The following is a 27,530-nucleotide window of genomic DNA, read 5'->3' as shown; positions in this document are numbered from 1 at the left end:
CATATTTTTGATTCCCAAATGGATGTGAATTATACTGAATGCATTAACATTTTTTGGTTAGTAAACTGTGTCTTCCGTCTCCAGGCTCTGTTCTAGATATTATTAAACACATTGTGGCAAAGGGGGAGCACAAGAGCGGAGTCCTGGATGAGCCGACCATCGCTACCATCCTCCGAGAGGTCCTGGAAGGGCTGGAGTACCTGCATAAGAACGGACAGATTCACAGGTATGTCGTGCTTGGGCCCTGCCGTCTCTGCCTTTGCAGACACAGTCCTGATGATCTAGTGTTATCCTGGCTCTTGGTCATCACCAGTGTCATTGTACTGTGTCTGGGGATTTCATTATATAGCTCGTAAGTCGTAAAAAAACAACAAGCAGATCCCTCTGTGGTTCAGAGGTGTGACAGCCGTGTTTTTATGCCAAGATGTACCTCTCTCAAACCTTGTAAGTGGGGTCAGCACATTGCCTATTTTGAACAAAGAAGAAATAACAAGTAATGTAGCAAAATGGGAAAAATGCATTAACAGGAAAAATTCAGTTTCTGACCAGAAGGTCATCTATATTAACGTGTTGGAATATTGCTTTCCATGTTTCTTTCGTGTGCTTAATACTTAAAACAGTACCTGATATGCGACTTTTTGCTTTTCTTGTTTTACATTGTGTTTTCCTAAAATAGCAAAAGCTCTTTGTAAAATAAAGTTTTTACTAAAGCTCTTTTTTTTTTTTGCTTTAAATAGATAGTACATCATTGAGAACTTTTAAATATCTTGTGGTTCAAGTGTTTCTGACTAACTGATCAGTCCAGATGGCGAGAATTCAGATGGTGATAGGTTCTGTGTGCTCCAGAAGTGATTAATATTTAGACTTGCTTTATTTGTGAATGTCTTTTGCTGTCATCTCTAAATTTTTACTGCATACAAAAATTCACGGTTCAGAGTTTATATTTTAGATTTGTTTTATTTATTTGAAACGCAGAGTTGCAGAGAGAATGAGGGAGAGACAGATCAGCTGCTGTTTCGCTCCCCACGTGGCTGCAGTGGCCAGAGTTGGGTGCAGCCAGGAACCTGGCGCTCCATCCAACCTTCCCTGTGAGCGCAGAGCCCAAGGGTCCGGACCATCCTCCACTGTTCCCCCAGCTGCACCGTTAGGATCGGAAGTGGAGAAGCTGAAACTTGAACCAATGCTCATGGAGTACCAGCCAGATGTTTCCAGCATCTGGTTACTCTTGTGCTAGCAATGGCTACTTTATTGTAACTTGCAGATTTTGAATGTTAAGCATTGTGTTACTCTGCTGCTGTTGAGATCATTTGTTTTAGTAGGCAGTTACCCTGTGCAGGTTCTGGCCTACTTCCTTGGACTACCCTTCCAATGACGATTTGAGTCCTGTTTGTGTTCTGATCTGATTTTTCACTGCCTTTCACTCCCAGCTGCTGATGCCACCCATAGGGGTGGAACGCATGTCTGGGATGGTGCTGCTAGGGAGAAAGGGTGAGAGGTAGGCGCTGGGCCCATGGTTCCAGGAGTGGGCACCAGAGAGCTAGGAGATGCCAGCTGCTTAGTTGGCCTGCTGCACTGAATGTGGAGCAAAGGACCAGTTCCCAGCTTGCCTTCATTGGTGCACGGGTTCGACGTCAGTGGACCCACCTGCCATCGTGTGGAGCTGGAAGAGGGGTCGCCTGCTGGGACTCTGTGAGGCTGTCCTCTTTCCTACTCATTTGACCACAGAGAGCAGGTTTGGACTTTTTTTCCCCTCATGTTTGTTAATGATTCTAGGTTTTAGACCTCTTTAGTAGCCACATAAGCTATAGTAGATGGAAAGGAAACTCAGAAAATTTCATGCCGTGTTGCTGTCCAAGTCCTGAGGCCCCATGCCACTCTGACTTTCCCTGCCACCCTTCAGAGCTTCTGTGGTTGGTCCATGGCTTGTTTCTAGGAATTTCGGGTGTATTTAAAGAGGAGAAAGAAAAAACAAACTTGTGCTGTTGTGTTTGGGATTGAAAGTATTTCTTGGACTTAAGATAATACTACCTTTTGCCAGAGGCCAGCTCCAGCCAAGTTCGGAGCTTGAGAAGGGTGTGTGGAGTTGGCAGCGAAGAGAGACTTGGACACGGTCACTTGGTGCCCTCCAACAACAGCTCAAGAAGCTGTCCTTTTTATTTACTCAGACACATCACAAGCTTCCTTACAAACATTTAATTGTTCTGTTTTTATTTTAAGAGTAATTGGGGGTTAACAGACATTTCATTCTATTTTTTTTTTTACTTAATGGTTATGCAGGTATTCTTAAAGATAATTCTGCAAGATACTATATTTGTTTTCTTCAAAGCAGGCCATTATTCATTCTTCAGTAGTAGACGTTAGGCAACAGCTAGGACTCCAAGGTCAAGGCACATATGGTTCCCTGCTAATCAGTAATACATTCCCACTACATTTCTGTTTCTACAACTTATCTATCACTGATGGGAAAAAGATCCAAGGGAAAAAACATCAAAAGGGAAAAGGGAAAAAAGGGAAAAAACAAAGATCCAAGACAAAAGTTTCCTATGTTAAATCTCCCTACAACTACAGACTCTACATCCCCATAAACAAACAATAACTAAAAGCATATCTCTGTAATATTAATAAAAACATCTTTTAATTTCTTTATCCAAAAATTATAAAAGTGGCTAAAAAACAGATACATTTTCCATGCTTCAAAGAAATTGCAGACAGGCTAGTCTTTAAGGTCACAGTAACTGTATCACCATAGCAGTTTCCGCTCATACTCCCATCACTTTCATTAATTGTTAGAATACTTGTCAAGCACTTTCTCAGAAAGGATGCTACATGTCTGGGCCAGATTCCGGGGCAATGGGTAGGCACACAATAAGGTGTCCAAAAATGGCATGGGCTTAATTGTACTCCTGTGTGTATGAATTCTCATAAATTGTTAAAGGCCCATTCACTAAGACATTGTCAGTAACATTAATTCCCAACCTCACATCAGCTGCAAAACGCGTCTCACAGGGGCAAGCAACAATGCCGCAATACATCACAGAATTCTTAGTGGGGTGGTTGAGTGTCCATGCAAAAGGGGGAGAGACTGAGTTGAGGTGGCTGGAGAGACACCCACCAGGCCTTGCCATACTGCTGGAAGCTCTTCGCAGGCTTACCACAGGGGGAGCTCTTTTCTTCACACCTCTGTGTGGTCTACACCCACCACCCGGACCCCAGCACTTTTTTACTGAGCTGTTATTCCTGAGCTCAAATTCCAAGTGTGTAATATGATAGGTTTTTATATGGACCATTGTCCGTGTATTTAAGATTTGTGTTATCTCAACATGATGACCATTGCCCGTGTGATTTTTTTTATTGTTTTTTTAATTAAAAAAGAGATTATTTATTATTTTTATTGGAAAGTCAGATGTGCGAAGGAGGAGGAGAGACAGAGAGGAAGATCTTATGTCTGCTGGTTCACTCCCCAGGTAACTGCAATGGCCGGAGCTGAGCTGATCCGAAACCAGGAGCCAGGAGCTTCTTCCGGGTCTCCCACATGGGTGCAGGGTCCCTAGGCTTTAGGCCATCCTCTGCTGCTTTCCCAGGCCACAAGCAGGGAGCTGAATGGGAAATGGAGCAGCTGAGATACGAACTGGTGCCCGTGTGAGATCCCTGTGCATTCAAGGCGAGGACTTTAGCCACTAGTCTACCATGCTGGACCCTATTTTTAAAAATCTTAATATCACAGATCGTGAGGTATAAGGGAAAATATATTGTAAAGGCTCTTAGAAGATACTGCTGAAATTTTTTTAATTATAAGTCTATTTTATTTTAGTGACATTTACGTAGTTGATAAGGATGCACGCCCACGTGGACCACTGATTAGGGCAGAAAGGGTCAAGGAATGGGGGAAGTGGTGAGACAGTTGCTTCCAGTGTGTTTTCTCTCTGTAGCTGGGGGAACAGTCTAGCCCACCCAGCCAGCCCCCATTCCTGGCCCTGGTGTGAACTGGTTGGTGTTGTGGCCCAACTCAGCCCGTCCCACATCTCATCCTGGTATCTGCCAGTGGGTGGTTCGAACTGGCTCAGCCTGGCCCGCTCCCAGACCTGACCCATATGTTTACCAGTGGGTATTCTAACCTTTCCTGTTTCGGACTGCTCCCAGTCTTGGCTTTTGTGCTCACCAGTGGGCACTGTACCCTGACAGAGGAGTTCCCCAAGCTCCTGTATCAGGCCACCTCTCAGTGACAAATCTTTCACATACCGTTGGGTCCTTAGCTCAGCCCGACTTGGCCCACCTTCTATCTTGGCACTTACCAGCTGGTACAGCGGCCTTGCCTGACCAGACCACACCCATCCGACTCTAACTATGGGCTGCTATAGCCCAGCCATACCTGGCCCACCTTCAGACCCAGCTCTCATATGGTTCAGTGGCTGCTGAGACCTCGCCCAGCCTGTCCTATACCCACTCTGCTTTTTGTGAGTGCCAGCGTTGTTAGAGCCTAGCCCAGTCTGACACCCCAGACCACCCCACACCCATGCCAAGGGTTGATTTGGCCATGTCCAGCCCAGTTTGTGACCCCCTATTCTGGCTCTCACACTCTCCATTGGGAATCACAGCCCAATAGGGGTTCACCTTAGCTCCCCAACAGTCCTGTTCCTAGCTACAGATTGTGCACTTGCTGGTGATTGCTCTAACCTAGCCCAGCATTGCCCGTCCTTTGGCTTGGCCTTTGCCATCAGATACTGCAGCCTGGCCCCATTGCACCCCCTCCCCCTTGGTTGTAAGTCTGACTGGTATATTTTGTCATCTAGCCCTGACCAGTTTGCCTCCATCCCCCGTTCTCATGCAGACTGCTGGTACAGAGGCTTAGCTCAGCATGGCCTGCACCCCATCCTGACTCCCACACCTGCCTGTGGGGGCTACAATTTGGCCTGGCCTGGTCCACCCCCATAGCCAACCCACACACCTGGTGACAAGCGGATTAGCTCTGCCTGGTCTAGCCCACACCCAGCCCTAACTCATGCGCACCAGAGGGAGCTGCAGCCTAGTAGGGGAGTTCCCCATGTTCCTCCACCAGACCTGCTCCCAAGCCCCGATCTTAGTGCTAGTACGCTGCCCAGCGTATTCTGCCCCCAATCTTGGCTCTTGTGAGTGCTGTTGGATGCCATCTCTTTGCCTGTCCCCACACTCGATTCTTGGGTGCACCTGCAGGTGCTGTAGCTTGGGCCAACCCAACTTTCTCTGAACCCCAGTTCCCATGAGTGGTCATGTCTAGCTCAGCTATCATCGCTTTCAACTCTTGCTTAAACCAGATGGCATTATAGTCCCACTGGGATGAGCACACAAATTACCCTTAGAATCTACCCCCCAGACCTGGCTGTCTTGTGTACTGGTTAGTGTCATGGTCCAGCCTAACATGACCCACCCCTTGCCCTGACACTCCAAAGTGCTGTGGCCTCATCCTGCCAGGAAGGCACCCCAGCCCCAGCTTTTGTGTGCACCAGTAGGCTGTGACTGATGACAGCTAGCTCAGCCCAGGTCTGTCATGTGGCAGGTGTCCTGGTCTGATCCAGACATGTTTTCCAGCTTCCCCCACTCCAAACCACCTGGTCTCAGCCCCCACAGTTTGCTTGCAGTTGCAGTGGCCTGGTCTGTGGGAGTCCCCCAGAAGTCATTCCTCACCTGTAATGTGCTTGCTCAGTGGTTCCCCCACCCACACATCCCCAGATCCCCTTCCCAGGGCAGTTCGCAGCCACCATGTCTGTGGCCAAGTTGGCAGCGGGCCCTGAGCCTTGCTTGGTCTTCTGGTGTTGCATGGCACACTCTGCCTGGGGTTTGTTGCCAAGTTGTTAGTGGCCCCCGGTGCTAAATTCTTTTTAAAAATGTGCTTATCCCTATTAGTAGTATACATGTCTAATAATGGTGTGTTCATTTGATGTTTGCTTAGCCTAGTGACAGAGAGTAGAGACACACATATCTTCCGTGTGTTGGTTCACTCCCCAAATGGCTTCAGTGGGGCAGGCCTAAGCCTAGTGGCAGAAGCTCTATCAGGAACCCCCACGTAGATGGCAGGGACCCAGGTATTTGGATCATTTTCTGCTGCTTTCCCAGGTACATCAGTGGGAAGCTGGATTGGAAGCCGAGCAGCCAGAACTCAAATTGGTGCACTAATGTGATGCCAGCCTTGCAAATGGTGGTTTAATCCACCATGCCATAATGCTGGTCCCTTGTTAGCATTTTGAAGGAAAGAAATGTGGTTAGTTTAGTGTTTTTGAGGCTGACAGTCCATACAGCATAGTGTATGCTATGGCAGGTGCCAGCTCGGATGGGAGTGGGAATGGGTATGGCAGGAGATCACACTGCCAGTCTGGAAACCAAAGTGCAAGGCTCTGCAGTTCTTTTTGAGGGCACAGGTAACTGATACAGCGACTTATACTAGGCTCTGTGTAGTGAAGCCACTGGTTCCCTCCCCAGAGGGCTGCAACAGTCAGGTCCAGTCTGGTTGAAGCCCAGCGCCTGGAACTCCATTTGTATGTCCCAAGTGATTGGCAGGGCACTGGCCCTTGGGCCATCTCGTCTCTATCACCCAGGTGAGTAGCAGGAATGATGGATTGGAAGCTGCGTTCTGATATTCGATGCTGGCGTTGAAGTTAGCAGCTTAACCTGCTGTACCACAATGCTGGCCCCGCTTATTGCTCTGTTGAAAACTGGACATTTTAGGTAATATTTTGTAGAAATTCTGGGTCTGAATGTTTATTCTTATTTTTGTGTTTGCTTATGTTTTTTGTTTGTTTGTAATTAATTTGCCTAGGATAAGTCTGAAATCTGTTCTCTTTCCGTAGTATTAGCTACTAATGTGCTGGTTAGTATGCCATTGCTTCATTTGAAGTCTGGTTTCTTTGGGCCTGTTTCTGGGTGGCTTGGTAGGCAGCTCGTGAGTGGACAGCTGATACAACAGGCAGTGCCTCTGCGGTTGCTTGTGTTCCGTCGTCACTGGATCTTGCTGTGAGTCTAGACTGGAGTATTTCCAGCGCTCAGGCTCTTTCCCAGTTTTCCTGGGTCTCTCTCTGGGCCTTCTGCATCTCGTGTGCTCTTTGCATCCGTTGGGGTGGCCAGGGTATGAAACTTGAAGCAAGGTCCTGTTGGTCTCAGTTGTGTGCCTTTATCGTCAGCCAGGAAGATCCCTGTCTCGTTCTGGGTGGCAGCCAGAGTCTAGTGGAGCCGTTGTTGGTCCTCCTGGAGGCCACCCTGCAAAGAATCACTTCCCATTCCTGTCGCTGGGCTCTGCTGTGTCCCCTGCTTCTGATCAGGCAGGTTCCTTCCAGCAGAAAAGGCGGCACCCATGGCTGTCTGTCCACCCTGCTGGGGCCTCCTCCCAGACCCTAGGCTGCAGCTGGCCCAGAGCAGAGCCCTGCTGCTCTTACCTGATATGTGGCGCTTGTTCAAGTTCCGGTGCTCCTGAGGTTGATTTCCGGGGCACTGCAGTGGTGGTCTTACGCGGTTTACCTGGCTTCAAAGTTGTGGGGGATTCGCCAGTTTCTTCACTCCGCTCTTTTTGTGTTTTCTGCTCTCTGGGGATTGTCCTAAGCATGAATACATATTTGATCCTTCTAAAGAAATTCTTAACTCTGTAGAGAAGAAATGCTTTTGTATTTACATTTTGTATTGTTAAATTGCAAAGTAAGAGCTTAGTTTATAGATTGGTATTATGAATTGCACTTTGCCAAGTGAAGATAATGTGCCTTACTCTAGGGTAAGGTTTGCTTAAGCTTGCGAAGAAGAGATTGGATGGCTTATTAAAGCTGCCTCTGAGGGCAGCCCAAGTGGAGATTGCAAAGATAATTTTAGCAATAACATTGTGTCAAGATGTTGCTTCTTGAGTGGCAGCCCCTCAGGCAACTTTGAAATGTATTTTAAAGAGCAGGTGCTGCAGTCTACAAAGTTGTCTAAACTTTGTACCTGCACTTGATATGAATCAACTGAATGGAGATCTCTTAATGTAGATCATTTTCTTCCCCTGACACTTCTTGCAAGCAGACCTGCTGACTGCAAAATTCCTCAGCTTGTTGTTTCAAAGTCTTTATGCTCCAAGTTGATTGATATTTGTGCTCCAGATTGATTGATGTGAGTTGAAAGCCAGAGAGAGAGAGAGAGATTGGTTTTCCATGAACTGGTTCACCCCTCAGATGGTTGCCAAAGCAGGTGCTGGTGCAGTCTGAAGGCAGGAGCCAGAAGCTCCATCCAGGTTTCCCCTGCTGGTGGCAGGTGCCGGAGGAGTGCTCAGACCACCGTTTGTTGCTTTCCTAGGTGCATTAGCAGGGAGCACCCAAGACAGAGAAAGTTTAATAATCTGAACAACCCCAGCTTCTCTCCTTCACTTTTGGTTTTTATTTTTGTTTCAAGGTTTATTTATTTTTATTTGAAAGACTGACTTTTTAAGAAGATTTATTTTATTTTTATTACAAAATAAAATATACAGAGAGGAGGAGAGACAGAGAGGAAGATCTTCTGTCCCTTGATTCACTCCCCAAGCGGCCCAACAACCCAACGGCCAGAGCTGAGCCAATCCGAAGCCAGGAACCTCTTCCAGGTCTCCCACGCGGTGTAGGGTCCCAAGGCTTTGGGCCGTTCTCGATTGCTTTCCCAGGCCACAAGCAGGGAGCTGGATGGGAAGTGGAGCAGCTGGGATTAGAACCGGCGTCCATATGGGATCCCGGCACATTCAAGGCGAGGACTTTAGCTGCTAGGCCACCACGCCACTGGGCCCTGAAAGACTGACTTTTACAGATAAGTGAGCCCTGCTGGTTCAGTCCCAGTGGGTACAACGGCCAGAACTGAGCTGAGCTGATCCAAAGCTGAAAGTCAGGAGCTTCTTTTGGGTCTCTCATGTTGCTGCAGTGTTCCAAGGATTTGAACCATCCTCTGCCACTTTTCCAGACCATAGGGGAACTGGACTGGAAATGGAGCAACCAGGAGTGGAAGTGGAGCCTGTATTGGATGCCAGTGTCACAGGGCAGAGGATTAGCTGGCTGTGCCACCATGCCATCTCCTCTCCTTTTGACGAACAATTTTTCTGGATAGAATCAGAGCTGATGGGTTTGAGGATTGCACTCCACTGTCTTTTTGCTAGCATGATTTCTGAGAAGCAGGATGTAATTCTTACCTTTTGGTGGGCAGATTCTTTTTTCTTACTTTTTTGAAGAGTTTCGTCTTCCCTGTCATCTTTGGGCCTGTTGTACCCAGGTTTTGAGATCCCCAGAAATCATCAGGAGGCTGAAGTCAACGCAAACGCATAAGGGCGGTTTATTCAGACGGTCTGGGCTCCCAGACGCCTCCAGTGCAGCGGGACTGGGGGAGAGCAGCTCTGAGGTTGGACAGCACAGGGTTTTTATACATTTCGGGCCAATTCCACACAATTCCACAGTCATGATTGGTCAGTTAGAAAGAGCAAATTAGCAGGCTTCTATTGGTGGGTTTGAAGCGAGCATCTTTCAAATAGTACGAACTGGTGTGCTGTGGGGTAGTTAGCAAGTCTTATCTAAAAAGTACACCAGGGGCCTCCTTCCTGAGGAATGCTCTGGCTACGTGACCTGTCGGATGTCACGTAGGCTGTCAGATGTCACGTAGACTGTCAGGCCTGGAGTTCACACAGCCTCCAGCCAAGCAGGCAAGGCAGAAACCACAAAAGCAGAAAGTGCTGCAGTTAGCAAGGAGCAAAGGGCAAGTGGTTGGGATCGTGGCTGTGAGGTTTCTCAGGCCTGAAACAGGAATTTCCGTCTGGTGACCCTCTGTCACTGCGCAGGAGCTATGTTAACAGGAGCCGTGTTAACAGGGAGGAGGGCTGCTTTGGAGAGTGTGATGAAGTTGCTGTCTTTGAGTGCACACTTAGCCTTCTTGTGGCTTCTCAGTCCCCAGTGGGAAGGGGGTGGGACAGGAAGACCCGAGGGACTGCAAATGTGTACTCCTCTCAGGAGGGTTAGGTTCAGGGAAAAAGAGATGGCCAGTCTGACCCAGTAGCTTCTACTAGAACAGGACCAAAGCCCCAGGGCCTGTTTTGTTCTGACAGCTTCCCTGTGAGTACCGTGAGCAGAAGGCCCTGGAAGTGCAGGGGTCTCGAGGTGAAGCCTAGGAGGTAGAATCCCTCTCAGCCTGGACCCGGGGGCTCATCCACGCTGGGTGTGGTTTATCTGTTGTCCTGCTCATGCACTCTCCAGCTGGCCTGAGTGTCCAGTGCTGGGCCAGGTTAAAGCCAGGAGTCAGGACATCCTTGCAGTTTCCCATGGCAGTGCAGAGTCTCACCTGCTTAGGCCATCCTCCACGTCCATAGTGAGCTGGGTCCAGAGTGGGGCAGCTGGCACATGAACCAGCTTTTAGAATGCTGGCATCGCTTTACCCACATTGCCACAGCTCCAGTTCCAGTATTGTTCTTTGAAGTCTGTGGTGAACAAGGCTTAGGGAGTTGCCTAAATGTGTTTATATAATAACTAGATAATGTGGAAAACTCCCCAGTCTAGTAAAGCGGGTTCAAAGTATTCTGGAGTTGTAGAAATAACAACTGATAATAACTGGCCAGATATTTATCTGATATATCTTATCTTTTTAAATTTCTTAAGTTAAACATACACCTGCAATTCTCTTCTTCCCCCAAAGAAGTTGGATTATATGGCTGGCATGATACCTAAATGTGTAGTAATTGTTGGTGATATCTCACTATGGGAAGATGAGGAGTTAGACCCACCAACCTCACAACTTGTGCATCATGGGTCTGGTGCAGTGGCATAACAGCCTAACGCTCTGCCTGCGGCGCTGGCATCCATATGGTTCTGCTTTATGTCCTCGTTGCATCCCTTCCAATCCAGCCTCCTGATTATGGTCTAGGAAATCAGCAGAGGATGGCCCAAGGCCTTGGGCCCAAACACCCACGTGGGAGACCTGGAAGGAGCTTCGGGCTCCTAGTTTCTGACCGACTCAACTTCGGCTGTTGCAGGCATTTATAAATCTAACTTTCTAAGTAAAATAATTTTTTTTGCTTACTTCTTTTTTAACATTGTTATTATTTTCCGTGTTACAATTTTGTAGGCATAGGGATTCCTCCTCCCCCTTTCCTAACTCCCTGCCATATTCCCTGATACTACTACGTAGTGTAGTTTTTTTTTGTTTTTTAAGATTTATTTATTTTTATTGGAAAGACAGACATACAGAGAGGAGGAGAAAGAAGAATATTTTCCATTCTGTGGTTCACTCCCCAAGCGGCCGCAATGGCTGGAGCTGAGCCAATCCAAAGCCAGGAGCCAGTGCTTCTTCTGGGTCTCTCATGCGGGTCCAGGGTCCCAAAGCTTTGGGCCGTCCTCGACTGCTTTCCCAGACCACAAGCAGGGAGCTGGATGGGAAGCAGGGCTGCCGGGATTAGAACCAGCGCCCATTTGGGATCCTGGCGGCATTCAAGACAGGAACTTTAACCGCTACGCTATTGCACCAGGCCTAGTAGTATGGTCTTTCAGTAACAGTTTAACATTCTGCTAGTCCAGTATATCATGGCGTCATAGGTATAGGCAAGGTTAGAAAATGCAGTGTCATGGTGTCAAGGTATGCGTAACTGATTCATTCAAAGTCCTCCTTTTCTTCTGAAGTAGAGACACCTCCTGGAGCATATCTCCTCCTGGTTTGCTAGTCTCCTTTAAATAGCTCATCTAGGAGAATATCCTCAAAAAAACAAAAAATGGAAATAAACTGTGCGTCATGAATGTAGTGCTCTTGACTCTCTGACCACTGGTTCTTCCAAGATAAGGATGGAGATCTCATTGTGTCCCAACAGCTCAAAGCCGTTCTAGCTAATGCTAACCACATTCTAGTCCAGCGATACTGGAGTGAATCCTCCTCCCAGCTTTCTGGTTTCTAGAGTTCTCTGTCTCCACTACCTGTTACATCACCAGCTCAAAAATGTTTTTGCTGTGCTTAGTTGACTCCAGAAGAGTCCTTTTGTTGAAGAAACTCAGGCCACCAGATTATACAAGAAAGAAGCTGCAGGCCATTCTCAAAGACCAAGACGAAGACAAAAGGACCTGCGATGATTTTCTGATAACATCTCCTGAGAGAGTATTCTGTTTGCATCAGAAAATTACCTCATATAACGTAATTGAAAAATACTAAACTTGGACACCATTTTAGAGAATTTAAGTTAAAATAAAAAAGATCATGATAAAAAAGGAACAGAAAAGGCAGTGATCCGTATCTTTAAGAGGAATTATTTCACAATGCTGACAGCACCGTAAGCTTCCCCCTTTTACACACACACACACACGTATATACACACCCACATATACATGTGTATATACTTGTACGCGTACACCCAGTTGTTGTTGCTATTGGAAGGCAGAATTACAGATAATTCTTCCATCTTGATTTATTCCCTAAATGGCTGCAGTAGCCAGGGCTGGGCCAGGCCAGAGTTGGAAGCCCAGGACTTTATCTGGGTCACCCATTAATTGATCCTGGCTAGTGGGCAGTTTATATCCAGCTAATCAGAAGCAGTTAAAACAGTCTCGGACCAGTGCTATGGCACCACGGGTTAAGCTGCTGCCTGTGACGCCAGCGTCTAATATGTGTGCCAGTTGGAATCCCAGTTACTTTGGTGTGACCAGCAAACCTGGGCCTTTCATAGGCCAAGAGAAAGAAAACCAGAGAGGGTGAACTGTCTGCTGTGCATCACAAATGAGGCCTTCCTCCATGCCCTAGACTCGGTTTCCCTGCTATTGAGCCTTAAAGACCGTTGTGTGTTTTTTTTTTTTTTTTTGGTTAATTTTGTTATATTTAGTTTAAATTACAAAATGGACACGTGAGTACATTCCAGAAAGATACTCAGATACTACTCTCCTTAATTTTGCTTCCATCCATTTCCATAAAAGGAACTATTCTTTGACTCTTCAGTGGCTACATATGAGTGTGGAAAGGAGTGTGTGTATATAACATTAATAGTACCCCATAAAATATATTGCTTTCCTGTTTGATTTGTTTATTTAACCAGGGCGTTTCTTGTCACAACATGTTGGTTGGCCATTCTGTTTCATGGATGTAACTGACTTTAATCTCTGCTACTCTTAGTGATTTATACTGCTGGGAACAGTTCTGTAGTGGGCGCCTTGCACACAGTGTGAGACTTTTTCTAGGTTGTAAAGATAGATTTGCTACATGTAAGGAATTTTTGATTTTTTGAGACACTGTCCCTGCCACTGACGTCATCACCATCACTACCACTACTGTTGTTGCTTGGAAGAAAACATGTTGTTCCCGTGGTCCCAACTAGAGACCATAGTGCTCAGTGAAATAAGTTAATCCCAAAAGGCCAAACACCATATGTTCTCTCTGATACAAAGCAACCTTCATGCAGATGACAAGATCAGTACCTTTTCAATACTGCTTTTGCTGCAACTGATAGGTTTTGATATTGTTTTTATTATTTCTTCAAAATAGTTTCTTTTCTATTATTAAATTCTTCACTGACTTGTGAAACAAACAAAAAAAATAAGTTGTAAATCAAATGAATAATTTTTGTTATGTCACAGTTGCATGTTTTAGTAATTAGAATAATTGGATTGATTATATTTGAAACAAAACTAAACTTGAACAAGATGGTCATAGGTCTTTTTTTTATATAAAGATTTATTTATTTTTATTGGAAAGGCAGATATACAGAAAGGAGGAGAGACAGAGAGGAAGATATTCCGTCCGATGATTCACTCCCCAAGTGACCACAACAGCTGGAGCTAAGCCAATCCGAAGCCAGGAGCCAGGAGCTCTTCCAGGTCTCCCACATGGGTGCAGGGTCCCAAGGCTTTGGGCCGTCCTTGACTGCTTTCCCAGGCCACAAGCAGGGAGCTGGATGGAAAGTGGGGCTGCTGGGATTAGAACCAGCGGATCCTGGGGCGTGCAAGGCGAGGACTTTAGCCACTAGGGCTATCATGCTGGGCCCAGTCTTAGGTCTTTTTAATAATGTTTATTTTAGATTTGTAAAACAAGGATATGTTTATGTAGTCCTTGATTTACTACAAATAGTTAATAAAAATACAAAGGCCTGAATATATGTATTTTATTTGTCATACACTCTTGCTGCCCTTAGGCCTGGCATATCCCCAGTTTCAACTGCATGCTGATGATTTTAAATATGCAATAGGAGAGAACAGGGGTTTGCCCTCGTGGGTAAGACTCACATCTCAGGTTTGGCGCGATGGCTCAGTGGGTAAAGTCCTTGCCTTGCTTGTACCAGGATCTCATACGGGTTCCAGTTCATGACCCAGCTGCTCCACTTCCTCCTACTTCCCTGCTTGTGGTCTGGGAAAGTAGTGGAGGATGGCCCAGAGCCTTAAAACTACACCTGAGTGAGAAACCCAGAAGAAGCTCCTGGCTTCAGATTGGCTCAGTTCTGACCGTTGTGGCCACTTGGGGAGTCCAGCAGATGGAAGATCTTTCTCTTTGTCTCTTCTTCTGTATAAATCTGCCTTTCCAATAAAAATAAATCTATCTTTTTTTTTTTCAAAGATACACCTTAAATCAGTGTGCCTCGGTTCTGTCCTGGGTTTTCTGCCAACGCAGACCCTGGAAGGCAGTAGTCAGGTCTTAAGGAGTGAGTTCCGGCCAGCCACACTGGAAACGTGGATTACAGTCCTGGCTTTGATCCTCGCCTGGTCTAAGCCAGTAGGCCATTGCAGGCTTGTGGGGAGCTAGCCAGAGGATGGGAGCACCTCCCATCTGTGTGTGTGTGTGTGTGTGTGTGTGTGTGTGTGCTGACACTCAGATCGTTAAATGCCAGTTCCAATCTTTTTGATCAGTTAGGCGGGGAGTGGGAGTTGGGGCAGCAAGGAAGGAACAATTCGGCAATTTTTAGAAAAAATATATTTTAAAATGTGGAATTAGGTTATAGTAATTGAAGACCACATCTTTTGGCTACTGTTATCCTTATTAAACACATTTAATCATTTGAGTTTTTCTAGATACTGTAGGAAAAAGCTGTATATTATGGTAGCTTTCTGTTTATTATTTGAATTTTAATGTGGAAAGCACTTCAACAGTTCTTAGAACATGGGATTGTGGGATTTTTTTCTTTTTTCTTTCTTTTTTCTTGCAAAGTGTGATATAGAGGGAAGAGGAGAGACAGAGAAAAAGATCTTCCATCCGATGGTTCACTCCCCAAGCAGCTTCAGTGGCTGGAGCTGAGCCAATCCAAAGCCAGGAGCCAAGAGCTTCTTCTGGGTCTCCTACTTGGATGCAGAGTCCCGAGGCTTTGGGCCACCCTGTACTGCTTTTCCAGGCCACAAGCAGGGAACTGGATGGGAAGTGGAGCTGCCGGGACAGAAATGGCCATATGGGATCCTGGCACGTGCAAGGCGGGGACATTAGCCACTAGGCTACTGCTCGGGGCCCAGGATTTTGTTTATTTTGATGCAAAAATTTTGAAATCCATAGCTATGAATGATCTTCAAGAAGTGTATGGAAATGTGTTTTATATAGGGTAGTGCATAGATTTCAGAGTTTTTTGTACCAAAGCAAACATGTTTATTTTATCTTTCTGTGGGTGTTTTGAAGTGTCCAAAATTTTAATAATTTTAACTATTGGCCTTACTACCTTTTAAAACAGAAAGAAATGGTGAAGTACTATGAACATTCTGTGAACATTGAAAGCAACTAAGTTATGTTACTGCACATAAGAGGCGTTTTTTAATATGTGACTTTTTCCCCTTAAATTAGAGATGTGAAAGCTGGGAATATTCTCCTTGGAGAAGATGGATCAGTTCAGATTGCAGGTAATGACTGGTGTTTTTCTGAACCCACTACGTACATCACAGGTCGGCACATCCTGCGGACTCTTCATCTTTGGCCCGCCCTCCTTCCCTCCCTCCCTCCCTCCCTTCCTTCTTTCCGTTTTTATTGGAAAGGCAGCATTACAGAGAGAAATACACACACACACACACTCACTCACTCACTCACTCACTCACTCAAGGAGGGAGGAAGAGAGAGAGAGCTTACAGCTGTTGGTTCACGCTCCAAATGGCTGCAGTGGCTGGAGTTGGGCTGGTTTGAAGACAGGCACTTTTTGTAGGACTCCCACTGGACTTGGACCAGTCGCCACTGCTCTCTCCGCCACAAGTAGGGAACTGGAAGTAGAGCAGCTGAAGTCAAAGTAGGTGCCTGTAATGGCTCAAAGCCTATGGACCCTGCACTCATATGGGAGATCCGGAAGAGCTTCTGGCTCCTGGCTTCGGATTGGCTCAGCACCGTCCATTGCAGTCATTTGGGGAGTGAATCATCGATGGAAGGTCTTCCTGTCTATCTTTCCTCCTCTCTCTATATATCTGACTTTGCAATAAAAATAAATAAATCTTTTAAAAAAAAAAAAAAAGAAAGTAGGTGCCTGTGTGAGATGTTGGCACTGCAGGGGGAGGTTTACTAGCTTGCTATGCCACCATGTTGGCCCACATCCTTTATTTTCTATGTTATATATTTTTTTCTTTTGTTTTTTTCCTTTTCAGTTGTCCACCCCTTAGACTCATTAGAATATTCCTGTAGGGGTTGTCGTGTCATTCTGTAGTTGGCTGGAATCCTCACTGTATTTAGAAATGTGGAGTGGCGTCTGTCCTGGGAGAACGAAGTGCCAGGCAGTTTTAGGGCCGAAGGACTAAGAGCTGGAGTCTAAAGCCAAGAATGCTGAAACGCCTGCTTGTTCAGGCTCCCTGATGGCTACACCCAGAGCTGGCTTACAGTTACATCAGCTTCTTCTCAGACTCTTAGAATGGTCATGGGTGTGGCAGAAAAAAGAAAACCCACTGAGATCTGAAATTATGTATTTGACTTTTAGAAGGTAGTTTATCTTCATGTCCTTCAGGTAAGATAATAACAATTTTTAGCAGATTATTTATTTTTATTGGAAAGGCAAATCATATTTATAGGGAGAAAACGTCCCCCACCCGCTGGTTTACCTGCCAAATGGCTGCAGTGGCTGGAGCTGAGCTGATCCAAAGCCAGGAGCTTCTGAGTCCTCCACGCAGACATAGGACCTCAAGGCTTTGGGCCATTCTTCACTGCTTTCCCAGGCCACAACCAGGGCGCTGGATGGGAAATGGAACAGCTGGGATAAGTGGGGGACATAGAAGAAGTTTGGCTGTTTCGGGCATTTGGGGAGTGAACCAGCTGATAGAAGATCTTTCTGTCTTCTCTGTAAATCTACCTTTCTAATAAAAATAAGTAAATCTTTAAAAAAAGAGAATGTAAAGGCAGGATTGCTTCGAATTTATTTGGGGTCATGTTCTTTAGCACTGTTTGAATGCCACTACATAAAGGATTCACTTGTTCGGTTGGGTTTTTCGAGCCGTGAAGGCCATGTCAGAACGACAGTAATAATAATAATAAAAGAGAATAAATGTGATTGCAGAGTGTAGATTCAGTTGTAGCAACGAGTAAAATATGAGATGATGATGAGTGGTGTTGGAAAGGAATGGAGTAAGAAACCTGTTAGTGATGTCTTAATTTATCAAAAATTTCAGCTAAAAAAAGAAATTAGCATGCTGTTTATCTTATTTGCATATGGTACAGTGACTGTGTTTTGTTTCGTAAAGCAGTAGTTTTAATGTCTTCATGGTGTCTTCTGTTTTAGACTTTGGAGTTAGTGCTTTTTTGGCAACTGGTGGTGATATTACGCGAAACAAAGCGAGAAAGACCTTTGTTGGCACACCTTGCTGGATGGCCCCTGAGGTGATGGAGCAGGTACCAAGTTCCTTGTCTTTTGAAAATGGTCTAAGGTTCTGTTATTAAACTGAGAAATCTTGGCAGTGTCTGCTTTTGTTTGATTTGGAAAAAACATGTCTATTCTTTAATTAAGACTTTACCCTGAAAACCAAAACAAAAGAAAACACAGCACTCTAGAATTTAAAGAGGGCATATGAAGATTTATGTATGCCAGAGACAGCCTGATGGGTACGGTGATCAAGATGGCTCTCACACCTTCCTTAGCACAGCTGACATGACCTCATGGCTTCACATCCAGCTTGCATTGCTGTTTCTGGAATGGCCTTCTCCTGATGGCGGTCGTTCGGTGTGACTCATGCCGTCACATTAAGGAACCTGCTAGTTCTCAGATGTAACCCAGTGCTTCTATGTTATTTCTGACCAGTTGTCCTCTTGGTGTGTGAGAAACTGCCCACACCCGCGTGGTGTCTGCCTGCTGGCTCCGTTTGCCTCCTCGTCTCCTCCCGCAGCCTCTCTGTTCCTGGCCATCCCACTCCTGAATGGCACTCCTCCCAGGACTCTGTCCTTGGCCTTTGCCCCCCTCCAGCTTCACTGCCTGCCTCAGTGCCCCAGCCTGCGTTTCTGCTTACTAATGGTTTCTGAACTGCGTTCACCCAGGGATGTTTCCCAAGGTGCCACCCAGGGAGGGCTTGCATTTCCGGTCCTCTAAGGATGCTTTACATACATGTCTTACAGGTGTAGCAGACTCAGGGTGTGAAGACTTGAATTCATTTCTCACTGTTTTTATCACTTGTGTCCACTATGTCAGTGATGATGATGGAGATGCTGAAATACCCCACGCCTGCAGTAGGCAGATGAGACTAACAGCATTTTATCAGTCACACATCTGCCCAGTCCAAGGTTGGGTGACACTGTGTACGCTGCAGGGCCACCTGAGGTTACAGGAGAAACAGTGAGCCCTCCCTCCCTTCCCCGACTGTCCTTTGGATGCTGTGACTGAGGATGATACAGGGAGAAACAGAACTGCTCCTGGTCTGTGTGACCGAGGCTTGCTGGGCTGCAGGACTTTATCTACAGGAGCAGAGTGGGGAGGAGAAGTTACGCTGACAGCATTAGGTGCCCTCCTATTTTACCAGCTGGCAGGGCAGCACGTAATATTGAGCTGTAATTTTAGATCTTAATATGCCAAAGCCAGTTTCTCCTGTATGGCTTTGTGAAGAAGATTAAAATCTGTAAGCTTATACTATTTGGTTGTATAAAAGGAGGTGAATTTGCCAATACATTTCTGTTAATAGCTTCATAGAAATATTCACACCCTTTGTATCTTTTTTCATTTTAGAGATTAAGGTGGTAAAATACCATAATAGAGCATCAGGGAAATAAGAGAATTGCTACCACCGTGAAACTGTCTAGTTCTTTCTAATCTTTTTAAGCTGGAATATGTACCTGTTTGTGGTGGTGTCTGAATCGGGGGATGGTGGCTGGCCAGTGTGTGTGATACCAGTTCAGTTACCTGTATCCAATGCTGGAGTCCGTGAGCTTGGGTCTTGGCCCCTTTCCCACCGTCGGGTTCCTGCTAACGTGTACTCTGGGAGGCAGCAGGTGATGGTGGTCCCTGCCACCCACGTGGGAAGCCTGGTTTACGTTACTGACTCTAGGGTTGGGCCGATAGGCCCCTGGCTCTTGGGGGAGTTGGGAAAGGAACCAGAGGGAGGCTGTTTCTTTCTCGCTCTCTCTGTCAAATAAATAAAGAAGTGTAATAATCAGAATATTTGAAGAGATCTAAATTTAAAAAAATATGAACAGTATCATTTTTGCCAACATTTTGTCACATATTGTCCACATTGAATTTATAAGCAGTGCTTTCAATTAATATTCTTTGAAGTGAGTAATATTATAGTTAATAATTTCTGCATTATTGGAAAGCATTCAAATTGCTTTTGTTACCTTAACACTGCTATAGATTAAAGTTATGAACACTTTCAGTGATCTTGATGTATCTTAGAAACTGTCTTTAGAAGCACTTTCATGCTGGTAGGAGTAATCAGATACATTTCTCTGTTCTTTGCAGGTCCGAGGTTATGATTTCAAAGCTGATATCTGGAGTTTTGGAATCACAGCCATTGAACTGGCCACGGGGGCAGCTCCTTATCATAAGTACCCACCAATGAAGGTGAGGCCTGCATTCACAGTACCTGCCCATCTCAACTCGCGTGGCAGCTTACAGCCTTTCCTCATTTGCTGCCTTTCCTCTTTCTTTTCTCCTCTCTCTCTCTCTGTTTCTCTCTCTCCTCTCAGTTATGGTAAAATACACACCCAGCTGGCCGCGTCCCCACGTGTAAGTGCACATACAGTTGCATGGTATTAACCCATTAGTGATGTTGTTCAGCCGGCACTGCGTCCGAGCTCTTCATCGTTAACGACTGAAGCGCCATGTCCCACCCTCCCGATTCTGCCTTCCCGCAGCTCCTCCTGCTCCACTTTGGTTGCTCTGACTTTGACTACCCCAAGGACCCTGCAGTAGGCAGATGAGACTGACGGCATTTTATCAGTCATGCATTGCCCAGTCCAAGGTTGGGAGTGGTGGTCCAGCAGGGACGCCCTCCACATTCCCCCTTCCCAAAACAACCTCCACACTTGCCAGTGGATGGAGCTGCCTTGCCCAGCTTGCCCAACACCCAGGTTTGGATTCGTGCTCACTAATGTGAGCTGTGATCCACTAGAGAAGTTTCCCACTTTCTCCCACTCGGCGTACTCCCAGACCCAGATCTCACGCATGCCAGTAGGTGTTAGGCCCTTGCCCTTGGCCTTTGTATGGGCTGGTGAATGTTGCAGCCTTTACAGCTTCACACCCTATTTTCTGATGCACATGTGGATACTGCAGCTTGGACCTACCCAGCCTATTCTTGGCCCCAGTACCTCTTTGTATTGGCAGGTTCCATGATCACATCCAGTTCAGCCCATCACCGCCCCAACTCTTAAGCTAACAAGCGGGACTTGTATTTCCACAGAATTGGGCCCACCTATCTCCCGCAGAATCTACCCCCGGGCCTGGTTCTCTTGCATGCTGGTTAGTGTCGTGGTCCTGCCTAATATGACCCATCCCCTGTTCCGACACTGAGTCAGGTATAGACAGGCCCCCAGCCATAGCTTTTGTGTGGGCTGGTGTGTGGTGGTCAGTGATGCTCTGCATTAACAAACCCATCTCAGGACTCCCATGTGGGCTGATGAATCAGTCTGACCCGTACAGATCTTCTGGTCTCTTCCCTCCAAACCACCAGGTCTCAGTCCCCTCACTTACCTGCAAGTCCAGTGGCCATGTCGTTTGGAATCCCTCAGGACTCATTCCTCACCTACATGTACAGTGGCCTTATCCGTAGGTGTCCCTCTAGCAGTAATTTCTCACCCCCACGTCCCCAGAGCCCGTGGGTGTGTGGGCAGCAGGCGAAGCCCGATGCCGATGGTCACTCTGGCCACCCGAGCAAGATGGTGCTGTCTGCTTTTTAAGCAATTGGGCTAAGCTGCGGCCCCACACCCGTCAGCCAAGAATGGCTGATGGAGTGGAGGTTCCCATATGCATGCCTACCCCTAACAAGATGGCGCTGGCTGCTTTTTAATTGCTCGGGCCATGCTGCACTCCCTGCCCATCAGCCAAAATTGTCTGATGGAGCGGAGGTTCTTGTCCACATCTTTCTTGAATTCTTAATCGCTGCTTTTTATATTTTCATGGTCCATCTGTAGGTATGTAGATGTTTATCATTGTAACTTTATGATTTATAAATGTATATATAAGTATATGTTTATATGGTATAATTTATAAATTATAGTTATTAATGCAACTTGCATTGGCGGTTTTGATAATGTGCCTTTGCAAGTGACTTAGCCTGTTGTGTCACAGCGCTGGCTTCAGTGATTTCTATGTTAGGAGATTCTGAGGCCGTAAGAAAAGGAGACCGTGTTGCCAGAGGCCAGGGTAGAACAGGGCCGGGAATAGACAAAAGCAACAAAGTCATACTCTTAGTTTTGCCGTGATTTTAGTTTGTGTTTAAAACTGTTTGGACAGTATTAGAATTTGGATGGAATATAAAGAAAGAATTCTAGCTCCAGGCCATTAGCACTCCCGATCCTGGGAAGCTGATGATCTGTCACACCAGTGTATGTAGAAAACACATGGAATATTCCGGATTCTACAGAACTCATCTGGATGTGGACTTCTAGAAAGTTAGACGTGCCTGTATGTGGTGATGAATGCTTATCCACACTTGTTGATTGCACTTCATTGAGTCACCAGAGCTTCATGCTGCATTGAAAATCCCTACAGGTTTTAATGCTGACACTGCAGAATGATCCTCCGTCTTTGGAAACTGGTGTTCAAGATAAGGAAATGCTGAAAAAATATGGAAAATCATTTAGAAAAATGATTTCATTGTGCCTTCAAAAAGACCCAGAGAAAAGGTAAAGTATGAGATACGGTAACTGATTGTGGAAAGTCTTTCAGTTATATGCTGACATGTATAGGGAATTTTTGTGTATTTTTAAAACTAAAGACTTTATTAAGTGTACAGAAACCGCTAATTTTGCCGGATTGAAACAAGTGGATTCTTACTAGTGTACAGTACATCCTGAAGAGTGTAACTATTTCCTGGTTAATTTCTTTTTTTTTTTAAGATTTATTTATTTTGTATTACAAAGTCAGATATACAGAGAGGAGAGATAGAGAGGAAGATCTTCCATCCGATGATTCACTCCCCAAGTGACCGCAACAGGCCGGTGCTCGCCGATCCGAAGCCGGGAACCAGGAGCCTCTTCCAGGTCTCCCACGCGGCTGCAGGGTCCCAATGCGTTGGGCCGTCCTCAACTGCTTTCCCAGGCCACAAGCAGGGAGCTGGATGGGAAGTGAAGCTGCTTTGATTAGAACCGGTGCCCATATGGGATCCCTGGGCGTTCAAGGCGAGGACTTTAGCTGCTAGGCCACGCCGCCGGGCCCATTCCTGGTTAATTTCTATAATTATAAAATTGTATATTGGGATTTCTATTTACTTAGATAGATTTTTTTCCAGTTCATAAAATTTATGGGCAAATTGATAACTTAATGCTAGAATTTACATTTGTTAATAGCAAAGTAAGTACAAACAGCAAATTTATATTTAGTATATTTAATATCTAATAATTTGACTTATTTTAGTGTTAACTTATTTTATTAACAAAGCAAGACCTTCAAGTACCCTTTTCTGTCAGTGTTTGACAGATTCAGTGGCCGGGGGCTAATCAAGAGTACGTAATGTATGTAACTTTATAAGTTGACAGACGCTTGGGGATCGTTGAGTTTTGTCTTTGAGGTTATACACATACTCAGTCATCGAGTTGAGGCTTGAGATCAAAGTCCTGGTTCCTACTCAGGGTTTTGTTCCCCTGTGACCTATGTTTTGGTTGGACACACAGTCAGCCTTCCTCATGTCACTTCCGCAGCAGCAGCTGCAGATTGAAAAACAATTTTTTTTTTTAGTATTGCATTTGTACTGAACACGTGCAGACTTTTTATTTCAGTCGTTCCCAGAACAATGCAGCATTGTAGAGGTGACTTCCAGTACGTAGCAGAATGTGCATCGGTTATATACAGGTGCAGTCCCATTCTACAGGAGGTGGTCCTTCTAGGTTATGGCCTCCATAGGCTGGCCCGGAGCTGGTCTACCTTAGTACAGAGAAAACTCTGTGTTGCTTGTACATTTTAACACAAGTATTTCTTCAGTGTTGAAGAAATGTAAAAGATTTCGACTTCCTCAAGTGAGTTCTGTCCTAATTGTTTCCTAAAAAGAAAGAAGAACTTTTGACTTCCTTGATCATGTCTGTAGGGTACACAGTGGGGATCTAGAATTTGCTCTTAGAAACATTGGAAGGAGGGCCCGGTGCAATGGCTCCATGGCTAAATTCTTGCCTTGTATGTGTTGGGATCTCGTTTGGGTGCTGGTTTGGGTCCCAGCTACTCCACTTCCCATCCAGCTTGTTGCCTAGGTAAGCAGTGGAGGATGGTCCAAAACCTTTGGACCCTGCACCTGGTGGGAGACTGGGAAGAAGCTCCTGGCTCCTGGCTTCGGATTGGCTTTGCTCTGGCTGTTGTGTCCACTTAGGTAGTCAAGTAGTGGATTTAAGATCTTCCTCTCTGTATATTTGCCTTTCCAATAAAAATAGATAGATCATTTTAAAAAAAAAAAAAAAGGTTTGTGAAAAAATGAAAGATAATATGAAATTTCCATGAATGTTTTGAAGGTCCTTCCTTAAGTCTGTAGTCTAGGTAACATTGTTTTTTACCCATGTTAATGTTTCAGGTGATTCATTTTTTTTTAAAGATTTCCGTATTTGAAAGGCAGAGTTAAATAGTATTGAGATCGTCCATCTGCTGGCTCACTCACAAATGGCTGCAGCATTTGTGGGTGGCCCAGACTGAAACCAGGAGCTGGGAGCTTCTTCTGGGTCTCCCACATGGGTGCAGGTCTCCCAAGCAGTTGGGCCAACTTTCTGGTGCTTTCCCTTCCCCAGACACAATTAGCCAGGAGCTCAACAGGAAGTGGAGCGGCAGGGATGCACAACTGCATCCATAAGGGATGCTGGCACAGGAGGTGGTGACTTAACTTTCATTGATTTCCTGTAATTACACCAAGATATGTTACATGATAACATTAATGGAAGATGAAGTCTGTAATTTAGGCAGTACTGTTATACCCATTGTTACTGTATCAGTTAATTTCTTGATAATGATATGAAGATTATGTAGCATAACACTCGTGGAAGCTGATGAAGGGTACATAGGAACTTTATACCATTTCTGCAAATCTTCTAAATGCCTAAAATTACTTCAAAAAAGAAAAAAATGGGGCAAATGTGGCACAAAAACTTAAGCTGCTGCCTGGGGCATTTGCATCCCATACAGGAGTGCTGATTCAAGTCCCAGTTATTCTACTTCTAGTCTGGTTTCCTGCCAGTACCCATGAACACAGCAGATGATAGTTCAAGTGTGTGGGTTCCTGCACCCTAACGTGGGAGACCTGGGTGGAGTTCCTGGCTCCTGGCTTCTAGGAACTCCCTGTCCATTGTCCTGAGCCTGCTGATTTTGCCATTTAGCAAGCGAGCTATCTAATGAACAGTATCACTCTCTCTCCTTCTCTCTGTTGCTCTGCATTTCAAGTAAACAAATAAGTCTAAACAAACAAACCACCGTGGAAGGAATTGAAAATATTCCAGTTTGTAACCTCCAGTTAAACTTTATTTAGGACATTTCTATGTTAGAACAAACACTTTAATTGAATTAGAAAGTTGAACAAGAGAGCTAGTAAAACAGAAAGTAGTTATCTTTTGGCTCATCAAGTGCAAGGTACTGTTGTAAACAATATGTATCATTGCATTTTACACAATATTCCTGTATTAGTGTTATTTTCTGTTTTGTAAATGGGTAACAGAGAAGTTGAGTAATCTTTCCCAAAGTCACAGTAAACGGCAGATAATAAAGAGTAGAGAAACCTAGCCCAGGCAGTCTGACAGCAGAACCTACTCTTAATCACACCACCGTGTATTAGGAAGTAGTGCAGAATGACTGAAGACAGAAGTATGGAAGAAAGGCTTACGTTGGGGGACAGGATGGGAAGGTCTACTGTGTGTATGTGTGTGCACGTGCATGAACGCACGCACATCCCTATTTAGATACGTTAGAGAGAATGTTGGAGCAGCCGGAGTCAGAGCAAATGGCCGAGAACTTTGCAGAATCCGTGAGGCCACCATATAGTTAAATAATGCATAGAGAAAATAACTACAATTTCCCCTCTCATTAGTCATTCAAAGGTGAGCTGAAATTAAAATACTTTCCACTTAAAAATGGGATTTTCCTGTCACTGTCATTTAAAGAGCTCTTACAAACATGCGTTTTAGATAAAGGGAAGTGGGCCCAGGGGAAGGGCATGAGTAAGTGCTCGATGAGCAAATAAGGTTTTGGACACATTGAAATCTTGGTTGAAGGGAAAACAACAGTGGAATGTCTTATTTCAGTCTTACCGCTGTGTGGGTTATGAGCCAGATCATGCCAGACAAGTGTAGGAAGTATTAAGGAGTCTCTGTTAACCACACTTGGTGATAACAGGGCCCGCTAGAAATGAGCAAATGACACGTCCAGTGACAGTCCAGTCTGAATCGAAATCTCGAGGGGAACAAATGGGTTTTTACCGTGAAACCCGTGCATTAAACAAACTGAAATCGTATGTGCCAGCTTCCGCAGCAGTGTAAATTATCCTAAAAGACATGCAGCAAACAACCTGGACACAATTACAAAGGCTGCAGACATTGACCTTTCCTTGGCTTCTCTGAGCACATTCTGGTATTCCTAGGCCTCACCTCTCCTGGAACTCTGGAAAGTACACACAATTAGAAATACAAAGCATAGCATCTTTACTGTCCCGCCTAAGCAGTGAACAGTGGGTGAGGAACACAGACATTCAGGCGGGCTATGTGTCCTTGGAAACTGTCTGCGGGAAGCCAGAGAGCAAGCAGATACTAGGGAGGCCAAGTGAGTCAGAGTGCCAGAGCGATGGAAGCACGTGACCAAGAGAGAGCCCCTCCCCATCATGGGCCTTTACAGGGGTTTGCAGCAGTGTGATACTGCCTCCTGTCAGGTTCCAGGTGATAATAGGTGGGCAGGAGGAGTGGCTTCCAAGTGCGTGTCCTCAAACCTAGCTGTCTAGGACCACAACATTGCTTTTCACGTTTATTCACTTTCTTAATATTTATGCTAAACCTCTGAGGCACTGGTTCTGTGCTGTGCCACAGAACCTATGATAGGTAATAGCACGTTGGTATTTGAGGATTTTACTCTGCTTAGCAACTTGAACCAAGTTTTTCATGCATTCTGCTTTTTAGCAGGCAAGCCAGGTAGAATATAATGTTCTGTTTTGTAACTCAAGAAATCATTTTCTCACAAATGGAAGCCCACATTATACTTGAATTAACTATGAACACTTTCTTCTCTGCTTTTAGACCAACCGCAGCAGAACTGCTAAGGCACAAGTTTTTCCAGAAAGCAAAGGTAAGAAATGACAGCTTTGTTTTTTTCTGTGTTCGTGTGATGCTGCTCCGATGTATGTGTGTTGTGTTCACTGTTTAGAAGTTAACGTTTCCTAACGCTGATTTCTGTTTGGAAGAATGAGGGCAACCGAAAGAACCGCTGAGGGCGCTGTGAGTACCACCCTTGGTACATGAAGATACTTTGGAATTTAATAAATGTGTTTCTGAGTATCATTAAACAGTAGGCCAGACTTACTAAAACAACAGTGAATATTGAAATATTCTAAGTGTAAGGGATGGGAGCTACTGAGCTCTCCCCTTAGGGGTTACTCCTGATGTAGTAAGTGCTTCGTTTCCCAAAGAGATGGGAGAGTGGGCTATTACATTGGTTGGAAATGTGGGCCTGGGAGTGTGCAGGCTGTGGCTCCTCAGGTGTGCTGATGGTGTGTGAAGCTGTGGGGTGCCTCAGGGCGAGGAAAGCCTGGGGGGCTTTGTATACTGTTCACCTGCTGGTTGCTGTGATCGTCTCTGTGAATAAAACAAGGCCCCCAGTGAAACTTCTGATCTACTTAGACAACAAAATACTAGGCTGTCTCCCATGGCTGACCCACGTGAAGAGCAGAATGCTGGAGTCAGGTCTACAGCGGAAGGACTGTGTCACTGTAAAACACAGGGGATGATGGGCAGGAAGCCCTTTACCTTCAAAACTTCAAACGGAAAAGAAGAATAACAATTTAAAAAAACTCTATTTTTAAGAAAATACTTTTCTT

At 45.4% G+C, this 27,530-nt stretch overlaps 1 protein-coding gene across 1 annotated transcript in view; it reads left to right on the top strand.

Moving 5' to 3' along the window:
- The window catches only part of LOC131478333 (serine/threonine-protein kinase OSR1-like), a 75,990-nt gene that overhangs the window by 18,687 nt on the left and 29,773 nt on the right, over nucleotides 1-27,530 (top strand). Inside the window, exons 4-9 of the mRNA XM_058657034.1 lie at nucleotides 85-226; nucleotides 15,721-15,776; nucleotides 17,624-17,733; nucleotides 19,787-19,888; nucleotides 22,037-22,170; nucleotides 26,734-26,782. Of these exons, the coding sequence (XP_058513017.1) occupies nucleotides 85-226; nucleotides 15,721-15,776; nucleotides 17,624-17,733; nucleotides 19,787-19,888; nucleotides 22,037-22,170; nucleotides 26,734-26,782 (593 nt within the window). The remainder of the gene's footprint in view (nucleotides 1-84; nucleotides 227-15,720; nucleotides 15,777-17,623; nucleotides 17,734-19,786; nucleotides 19,889-22,036; nucleotides 22,171-26,733; nucleotides 26,783-27,530) is intronic.

The sequence above is a fragment of the Ochotona princeps genome, chromosome 30, assembly GCF_030435755.1.
Source record: "Ochotona princeps isolate mOchPri1 chromosome 30, mOchPri1.hap1, whole genome shotgun sequence".
Taxonomy (NCBI): Eukaryota; Metazoa; Chordata; class Mammalia; order Lagomorpha; family Ochotonidae; genus Ochotona; species Ochotona princeps.
This window is presented reverse-complemented; position numbering and strand designations above follow the sequence as displayed.